The sequence below is a fragment of the Opisthorchis viverrini genome, assembly GCF_000715545.1.
Source record: "Opisthorchis viverrini unplaced genomic scaffold opera_v5_135, whole genome shotgun sequence".
NCBI lineage: Eukaryota > Metazoa > Platyhelminthes > Trematoda > Opisthorchiida > Opisthorchiidae > Opisthorchis > Opisthorchis viverrini.
Genome location: NW_008751792.1, coordinates 1,652 through 11,700, shown reverse-complemented (window position 1 = coordinate 11,700; position 10,049 = coordinate 1,652). Strand labels below are relative to the sequence as shown.

Sequence of the window (10,049 nt, the reverse complement as noted above, 5' to 3'; positions counted from 1 at the left end):
CACGTTAGCAATGTGCCGCAGTTCAGAAACCAGTGTGTAAGCACACCAAATACGGTTTGCTCGGTTCGTTAAAGTTTGAATCAGGGTTCGTTTCCGCCTCAGTGGCACAAAACTCAGGAAGTTTGTGTACTGTCCCGTGGTCTTTCTGTAGACAGACCTCTGAATTAAACCCGTGGAAAGTCTGACTAACTTAACGTCCAAGAAATGGAAAGCGTTGTCAATTTCAGTTTCAAAAGTCAACTGAATAGAGAGATGTGCTTGGTTGAAGTTGGTCAGGAGAGCATCCATTTCGGAACGGTTTGGTACTACCATAAAAATATCATCTACGTGCCTTCGATAGAAGTGCGTGCACCTAATCTCCCATTCACTTGACGACGCTCCAGTTTTCCCACAAAAATGTCACTCAACAGGGGGCCAAGAGGAGAACCCATGGCGACTTCATCGATTTGACTGTAGAGTGCAGAGTTAAATTGGAGTTGCGTGTTGAAAGTACAGCGAAGGAGTAGTTCCTTTAATGAGGTGGTGGGGATTGGGAGTGTCAAATCTGATGAGTCAATGTAATCACAGACCTAGACAGCTTAGGTCCGCAAAAGTGACCACGAATCTCGTTTGATACTGATTTACCCTTTTGTGTATAACCAGTGAGCCCATGACGTCGACTGATACCTTCTTGAGGCTTCTCTTCGGTCAAGATAAGCTATTGTCGTTTGATTTATCTCATCAAATGTATAATACGTACATATTTTCTCTTATATATTGCGTTCCTTTACACACCGTCCAGGGATTGCTTAGAGATGAATCTCATAGTCATGAGGTGACCCATGGAAAAGACAATCGGGTGAAATGGTTTTGTTGGAAACACTGGGCAGGAGATATTCTGGAATCTGAAAAGCACTTCAATCTCCGGAGATAGTCGAAATAAAACAGTCACATTACTCCTTCCTCAACAAACAGGATAATGTTTTATGAAAGCTGCTTATCAAGTGGCCACGAAAACATACGCCTACAGTAATTTTTGACTTAATTAAGCCTTTTTGTGATTTACTGAACTCCCTAAATTCACGCTTCTTAGGATTATTTCCCGACAATCCACCCATTTTGGCCTGCGGGTAAAGATGCAGTGTGCGACAAAATGTGAATCTTGTGAAGAAACTTCCAAAGCGCCCAAACTAAAGCAAACTTCCCACACTGATACATCGCCGACGTTCATTGCATAGAGTACACAGTGAACAATTTTGTCTTTTGAATTTCATAGTGCTGAATTTCGTCCAAATGCCTGCCTTCGAAGAATCATTTGTTGATCTGCTATTACTGCAAAACAGGACCTTCAAACTGAACCCTTGAAAAGCCAGGCGCCAATGTGCGAAAAACGTCTCCCTAAAACAACACAATTCAACGCCTCACTAGCTAATATGTCAGTAAATAGCTGTGCAAATGAATTGGCAAACATCATTTGATTTTGCACACGTGGAAATTCTTCGTCGAGTAAATATACTAGTTTTCCCTCTTGTTTTCTTGCTGCCATAACAAACTCGACAGAGTTTTGTTTTCCTGACAAAAAGTAGTGTCAGACGAAAGCGTGCGCTCAGGTTATTTCGTGTTTAAAACTGAATTAACAGATATGTATTTCGGTGCGGTGTGCCCTGGCAGCCAAACTGTTCACCATATTTAGCGATGTTTTGGGCTCTTTTTGAAGAATCTAGGAATTTGTACACTATCCATGCCAATGAAGCAACGCTGCAATTGAAAACGGGAAAAATCTCCCAGTTGGAGAGAATTATGAAGCGTCACGGAACTTTCTCAGTACTAGCACTTGCCTCCGGGTTCAAAAGTTAGTGGTGGTGTCCTAGTGGCTATAGCAACGTTATTAATTGTTGTAAACATCACATGGGTTTCAATGGCAAAATGTCCATCCCCTTATCGACTGATCACACTAATCGATGGGTGAGCTGTCCTCATTGTAGAGATTGCAGCCACCGGTATTTGGAATTCTCAATAAGGCCCAGTGTAAAAAGTGCTCGCTTCTCTCACCCAAACAGACCACCATAATTAAAAATCTAAAGCGTAGTGCACACCGTTTGCCCACTTTCTAGACCATAATTCATCAATATTTAAATCGGTTATCACAGACGGTGGAAGCACTGGGCAATTTCGAGATTGTAAGCTGAGTAGCATAGCGGGAGAAATCATGCTGAGTACTCGTTGATGGACGGGCATAGTACTGATCATCGTATGAATTAGGTAATCCAGTTACTCATTCACGCACACAAGGTGGCTTAGAATTAGGGGAAGAGCTCGATACTTCCAGGCTATCTATGAAAAAGCGTTCGACTCATCGACAAAGGGTTGTAATATAAGTTGGTTAACCAGGTGTATCACCAGCTCAATTGGGAGTTACTTCTCAAGAAGCCAATATGCCTGTCCCTTTATATGGTTGATCATACATCCAAAGGGATTGCTCTTGACACTGAAAAAAAAATATTACTTCAGTGCTTGCGTTGATTACTCACTAGCTTGATGTGATTAATTTTCGCTCCTCGATCGATCATTATTTCCCGGCTGGTCCAATTTGATTTTGTATTGTGCCGACAAATTTCAAAGTGCGCTCCATTGATAATCGCAATCCCTTTCGTTCGGTTTCAGAAGTGCCGGCGGTAATGAAGTTAAAGCATGAAGACATAGTTGAACATCATCCAGCGAAGATCCAGAGTCCCAACTCAATGACTAACACTCTGTATATTTATATGTTTGTATTACTGCTGTCACTCCAGATCCCTCGTATGCTGCTCCTTAGAGAATAAATTGTTCAACGCATGTTCTCAAGCTTCCCCGTGAATAGTTGGTCAAAGCTACCAACTCAACAATACTTTCATTTAACACACCTCATCCTCCTTTTCAGCCCTACCTGACTGCCATCCTCACAACGTCCGCAAACATGTGCTTGGATAATTTTTACACAGCCAGACATAGTATAACCTTCATCCTATGACTCCAATATGTGGAGCGAATTCCCACCCTGTGTGCCGCTATTGCATCCAGACAGCCACGGCAACGTGACAGTTTCCGGCCTGGAAAGCCAGAGGAACGACACAAAGGGGCTTATCAAGACAGAATTAAGACTGCTGAAAGGTGAGGCCTGCAGGCATTGGTCGCTCAATAGGGTTGGTTGAAACGAGTAGAAGCTAAACTGACTTTGAATGTCAGCCTTAGAGATTAGGATTCTTTTCCGACTGAGACGCGTTTGCGATTACAGTAGCACATAGTTTCACAATTTGGCGGGATCTAATAAAGCGTGTCGGGTTTTATATAGGGAATTGATAAACGATCCATCTTAGATCATTCTTCACACGGTACGTGGGAAGGTGCTCCAACTTATCCTCAACAGAAACCACTCAAATAATGGCCAAATAGCAACAACTAAATATTCCTCCATTAACGGAGAGCACCATACATTGCGATCCGTAGTTACGATTAATTTGATTGCGCCGTATCACTATGCTTTACATTATGATAATATATGCAATGTACCAGTGAAACTACTCTTGGAATATTTCGATGAGTAGACGTATCGACGTTTTCGTCTCATCAGACTAACTGGGGTGTATCTTAGTTCCTTTGTTTTTCCAGGTATTAGTTTCCAACTTTTCACCGCTCCTAGTTGGATACCAGTACCGCCGAGTCCTTTCACGATTTCGTTGCAGCGCATTCCGTCGGACGATAGCGTGATTAAACAGTCCTCCGGATTGTCGAATTCGTGCCATTTTATTCGGGCTGAATGCTACTACTTAGCGCTTGATGAGTAGACAGGATGATTTGTTGTTTCTAGATAATCACAGGACAAGTGAGGTGAACTTTTGCTGGTAAGTTCCGTTTTTATGCGTAGCATATCCGGCTAATATGACGTGCCCAATGAATTTGTGCCTCCGGTATATCGTTCAACAAAACGCGACGGTCACATCGAATCAATGGTAATGTTACATCTTTGGCTGGAAGACGTAAGTCCAATGAAAGAACCGGCCTTTGGACATTCGTTCGGGTAAGTGCTAATTGTAGCTAAACTAACTAACATATCGAAATTAAATATGTGACACCGGGAGGAAACGACATACGTGGGATGCTTTTTATTACAAGAAATCATCATGGAAGTTCTGCAAACAGTGCTAGGAGCAAACGAGAGAAGAGTCAATGAAGCATCACAAACGGGTGATTCAGCTGGGTTCCAGGTAAGTCTCTCGCAAAACCAAACTTGTTTATAAATGTGTGCAGTTCGCTAAAAGTCATTGACTTCTAACTCACAGAGGTCACTTTGGTCGCTTTGGTCATTTTGCTAATGTGGAAACTGAAAGGGTTTGTTGGCTAATTTACTAAAAATTGCATAAACCGTTAACTAGATGACACTTCTACAGACCTACGGAGAACAGCCATACGGTGAAAAGCGATCTTAAAACATTCGAATACAAGAAGGGAGTAGCAAATTAATCAAAATTGCCAATCTGAGCGCAGTGATTATAGTAATGCAAAATGGCAAACCTTAAATTGGCGTCCTCCGGAAGCAACCGGAAGAAAGTGCATGTAACTGGGTGATCGAACAAGGTTTATAATTAACGGGTAACCCGTCCAGCTTAAGTAAGAATGAAATCACGTTGTCAGTGCTCATCTGAGGACGCTACCATTTGGCGTCATAACAAATGGACATAACTTCACGTTTATAGAAGACTCGAACGTAAGCCCCAGCATTTGTTGCCCCACTGCCTAGAAGCAATCAATGAGCGATACAAAAGGATGCAAAATTATCCTCCGAAATGACCTTGAGTAAACGATGAAACGGCGCACATCTCGTACTGTGATTACGACCTTGTGTTGTGTGACCCATTAGGGTACTATCATAAAATATGACAGATAGAAAAAAGGGGAAAGTGATTCCAGGTCTATATCGATTTGGAGTATTGAACAGATATTCAAAATCACAAAATGGTTAGTGCCAGCCTAGGGAATTCGATCTTTGGATTGTTTCGGAGGAATTCCGGTCGTAACCACTCCAAATCAATGATAATCATGCACCGATTCGGGGAGAATAATGTGGGTATTTGTCAAAAGATTCGTTAATCTTTCCCAAATGTAACACCGTCTTCCTTATCCTTGCAAGTTTTCGCAAAAGAAATTGCCCAGACGACAAATTATTCTTTATTAATGTTTACGCGAGTCAATAAAGGGGTCGTATGAAGACTCCTGATCTTTCAAGGTTTTCAGCCCGACAGGTGTACTCTAATTAATTCTGTTGAAACCTCAGCACAGCACACCTGAGAAATCGGAAAAATGGATATTAGGCAGAACCAACTAACGGATGTAAAAGTATCAACATGGCAGTGTGTTGCGATTTATTAGCTTACCAGCTGCTCTTGACCGAAAGATGATGCGAGTGCTTAGAAAGAAACTTGCGGGAAGAAACTGTCACCACCTTAGTCGAGGTATGGGCCTGATTTGTTTTTGCTGGGATATGGAAAGGGAGTAACATATCTCAGAACCCAGTCATGTTTACTGGGCAGCTGACTGTCCAGGAGTAGGTAAATGAACCGGTAAATAACCGTCACGAAGAGACTGGACCTTACCGTGATGTGACGGTTTGCGCACCTCAGCGATCCATTGAGCTATACTGGAGAGTGTCGTGGGACACTCACAGAGTCTCTCATACCAGGTTGGTCCATGGGTAGAGGTCTGACGAACACAGTCTCCTGGCCCTCCAGGTTGGGGGTTGGAACATGTGGCGACTTGTTCTGTAGAAATGGTAATGCATTCGCATTTCCCGCCAAACACCACTGCCTTGAGGTTAGGCTTTTGAGCCAAAGGCTTTGGTTGAGGACCCTAATCGTCCTCCTGTCTAGGTGTGGGCACCCTGGCAGTATCCCAGCCCTCGTACAACCGTGAACTGCACATACACAAACAAACTCATGCCACATCGGCCGTCGCGTGGTGCCATCAGCCGGGTCACCTTACATGCTGCATACAGCGGGCTGGTAAGCGAAAACAGGCTACTGCCGACGCCTCCTTTCTTTCTCTTTCACACACTTTTTCTCTCTCCCCTCCCCACCCCATTAATAACTCTCTCCTTGTAGGCCCAGCACTTAGAACTGGTGACTCCGTTCGTCATGCATCGGTTTTGCATGCAGCATCTGCTCGTCAGATGGTGCCGACATCTTCAGGAATCTCCAAATCAGTCCTCAAGCCTCGACACCCAGTCTATCTGGCCGCGTTCAATATCCGCAATCTGAAGCAGGCAGGACAACAAGCACTGGGCTGGATGCAATCTGCCGACACGACGGTTTGCGATTCTCGCATTCATCATATCATTTTTAACAACCGCAATTTACTTGTTGGGCCCAGGCGATGATATTATCACAAGTGTACGAACTCATTTGCGTGACATGAATACACGTACACACGATTAAACTACCTTGGGATGTTCAGCTCGCTTCCACGCATCCACCAAATGTGAGGCCTGAGTCTGGTGGATATCCGAGTAGTTAAAATGCACTGAGGATTATTAACAAATCTTCCTTCTCTCACAGGTGAGTGGATTCCTTGGTCTCAATCACAGAATGCGTACCTCAAAATTCTGGTGTCTTGGGCGCCATCAATCCATTTCTTTGCTTAAGTTTATTCAAACAATCTGGATCCCTGGTCCGTCATTGTGAACTTCATTCGGTGTGAAACGACAACTGCGTAATGTGCGGTTCCAAGAGGAATAGTCGATCTGTCCTCCAACACAACACGGAAGTGTTTCCTAATAAAATTCTCGTGGAAGCAATTCTCGTGAGAAGCAACTACTTTCAGTATGTTTGCGTGTTATGCGGAAACAAATTAAAGGTCGAAACAAGTATTGGCTGGGCATCTTCGTGAGCATACAGGATAACACCCGTTTTTTTTTGTATGCTTTATTTCAAAGCGGTCCCAAGCTCTGTGTCAGGCAGGGAAGTATGACCGATTTCCAAGAGTTCGTGATTCACGGAAAAGACCAGGTCAAGTATAGTTCTACAAATCTCGCACGATAGTATTCAGAAAACGTTGTTCTGATATTGATGCCATGCCAGAGTGATGGTGACCTAAAAATTGAACGCGGCGAATGACTGCTTTGAATTTACTCGTCCAGTACTTGTTTGCTGTTCTAGAAATTTCACGGAAAACAGGGTTTCAATTTGCACGTGATTTAAGTGATCTCCTTGTGGGTAATTTCACCGTTTACCGAACGGTTGCTCAGCGGTGTGGCCATTTCCGATTGACACATAGTATGGCGCTATTCATCATTCACTCACGTATGATCAACTGATGTGGATCCCAGGATGGGCAACGTCACATAGTGCCTCAGTTTTATTCAACCACTCTGGCCAACTGCGTATGTTGACCGCCATTTTAGGCATTCCAACTGCCAGCCGAGTCGCGGATTTGAGACTCCCCATCGATTGGTTGTTGATCAGGTGGCTGTTGATCTGTTCGCCGAGCTTGGCAATTGGCTTGCAAACCATACGAGGGGACATCATCAGTGCGTAGTTTGGTGGATATTTCTTCCTTGCCTGCGTGCGTTTATATAGCATTCGTAGACTACCTGTTATCTCCTCTCGTGATTGGCTGCTTGGAATGTGACAAATTTAGTTAATCTATTGGTCCGTTTTTGCTCTATGTGGCGTTGTGGTCTGTGTTCCTTTGTGTTGGTTGGTGATCCCAACGCCTTCTATTTTTGGCAGCTTGTTTTCTCTGGCCTTGATTCACATTGCGTTGTGGCCTGACGTTCTCAAGTCTGATTGGTTGCTTGTACCGCCTTATTTCCTCCACCGTGGCGGTTAGTGTCCCTAGGTCCGCCGGTTGATTTGGTGTTTTTGTTGGGCGCCTTGTCCATCCAATTGATGTGTCCTTTTGAATGATGCTTTCCTGCTTCTCCTATAAGTCCCTCGTCTGGTTACTTTTACAGCTTTAAGCTCTGTGGTTCTGACGTTCTCTCGCTCTTAGCGGCTGGTAAATGGGATCGATTTCGATGTGTTTGTTGATGGCTTCCATAAGTTCGCGTTCTCTTTTTGTTCTTCCTTGAGCCAGTATGCAAAACGACGCTCCAGTCGAACTCGTGTCCTTCGTGATCTTTGTGTGTGGAGATGAGGGAGAATTGATCGTGTCTTTTAGTGGCGAGCTTGTGTTCATATATTCTGGCGGACAGCTTCCTTCCTGCTTGTCCTGCATATCGGTTGTCGCAGTCCTTGCATTAGATTTTGCATATGACATTGTTCTTCGCCATTGGATCTCTATCGATGTTCCTAGTTGTGCGCATTGTTAATGGTTTCTGATAAGAATGGGACAACTGCACACAATGCCCTACGAGTTCACCCAAACGAGAAATCCGTACTGAAGGAACACTCGTTGGTTACTATTTTAAAAGTTATTCGCGAGAAGAATCGCCTACTACCTTGGTCTGGGTTTTGTCCCGGGGCCAACCCAAATAATTCTGCGGGTGACTGAAAAATAATGAGATGCATGGTGTAAATATTCAATATCAAAAGCACGTAGGCCATTCGTTTGTCACTTCCGGGATAACTGTGGTGCTCGTAAACATGTAAAGGCGGAGAACCGGCCATCAAAATCTCGGACAGTTTGGTGCTGAACTCTTTGCCATTGGTCAGTGTGCTGCCAAGTTTACAGCTCGTAGCTCTGCAACGAGGCTCAGAAGGCTTTCGACTGGTCGGGGTTCGCTTCGTTACTGATCTATTTAAGTGCTTCAAATGTGTAGAGCCAGTTCGCTAAATGAGAGCCATAAATAAACAAGAATCAAGTTTTTGTGTCCTGACTGGTCTCGTTAACCTAATCGGAACCAATCGGAATCTGTTTGAAACGCGGATGTTTCTATCGTCCTCTCGTATCCTAGTCAATATGCTGCTCTTGGTCATCTTGAGGGAGGATAACGTGGAATGCTTGGATTGTGGAACAGACCGTTTACTACTTAGTTGCTTTTATTATATTCAGCGACTTTGTCTCATTATCCGCCAGTGGGCATACAAGCCTTTGATTGTATTTTTCTGCCGGAGTGTGTTTTCGACAGCAGCAATTGGTGACCTTGAAAGCAATTGGGTTTATGTTTTGGCAAGAAATATCACGGTTGCAGTCATCGGTAGAAGCGCAGGTGTTGCCTGAATGGGGAAAACGCCCGGGTCCAAGGACTAACACTGACCTCCTCTGACCAATCTAGGCGACTGAAGGTATAAACAACAGTCGGAAAAGCTGTACTTTTATGGACGAGTCGCGAGAAGAACCCGAATGCAAAAACGGTAATTTCCTTCAGTTTCCTGGTTGATAGCTCAGGAGAATCAAGGACTATAATCTGTCTCATTTATCGTCGATACGGTGCGGCCATCGAAGATTCGGGAAGGTTACGCAACCACTCTGGAGCATGCCGAACGTTTACCCCGTGGACAACACTCCACGGGGACCTGAGATTTTTTTCGTCCAAGACAAATAGAAGGAATGCTAAGAGTACTCTCCGCATCATACAGAAACGTTCTCGTAGGAGATTTAACTAGGCCACTGAAAATCACGGGGTCGGTGGAGCCAAACAATTCAAATCCTAGTACAGTGTAACATTGACTCACGATATAAAACTCATCGAACAATTAAAAATGGTAGGATTGTGTCTGTAGATTGACCCGGGGTTGATGAGTTACTGTTGCAAAGTAATATGATTCAGACAGGGGATCCTGTTGTTAAATGCCTCTAGAAAACGAAGATCGTCCGAGATAAGTATTAGAATTTATTTTTCACCTTACTATTTTATGTTTTGCTGAGCAATCTTAAAACATTGTTCACTTAAAGCAAGCAAAACAATTACTGCATTTTAGAAAGGATCAAAACAGTGTTTGATTATCTTTGGAAGATTTCAGTGTACTGAATAAAATATCGAAAATGTCTTTATAGGAACTGTAGCGGAATAGGACCTTATCAGCGTGTTCGGATAAATTAGCAAGCAAAGTAACCAATACAAAATCACAAAATCACAATAGGAAAGGAATGAGTAG

General features: G+C 43.6%; 2 protein-coding genes across 2 annotated transcripts; both read right to left on the bottom strand.

Annotated features, from left to right (window-relative positions):
• Positions 1 to 323: 323 nt before the first annotated feature.
• T265_06516 (hypothetical protein) lies at positions 324 to 5,957 on the bottom strand (the record flags this gene model as incomplete). Its single annotated transcript, XM_009171799.1, has 3 exons — positions 324 to 569; positions 5,514 to 5,648; positions 5,679 to 5,957. 3 exons carry the CDS (start codon positions 5,955 to 5,957, stop codon positions 324 to 326), a joined length of 660 nt encoding a protein of 219 aa, XP_009170063.1.
• Positions 5,958 to 8,366: 2,409 nt separating this feature from the next.
• Positions 8,367 to 8,780, bottom strand: T265_14051 (hypothetical protein; the record flags this gene model as incomplete). Its single annotated transcript, XM_009171822.1, has 1 exon — positions 8,367 to 8,780. A coding segment is annotated over one exon (414 nt), but the record flags the coding sequence as incomplete, so codon positions are not given.
• Between the last annotated feature and the right edge of the window lie 1,269 nt (positions 8,781 to 10,049).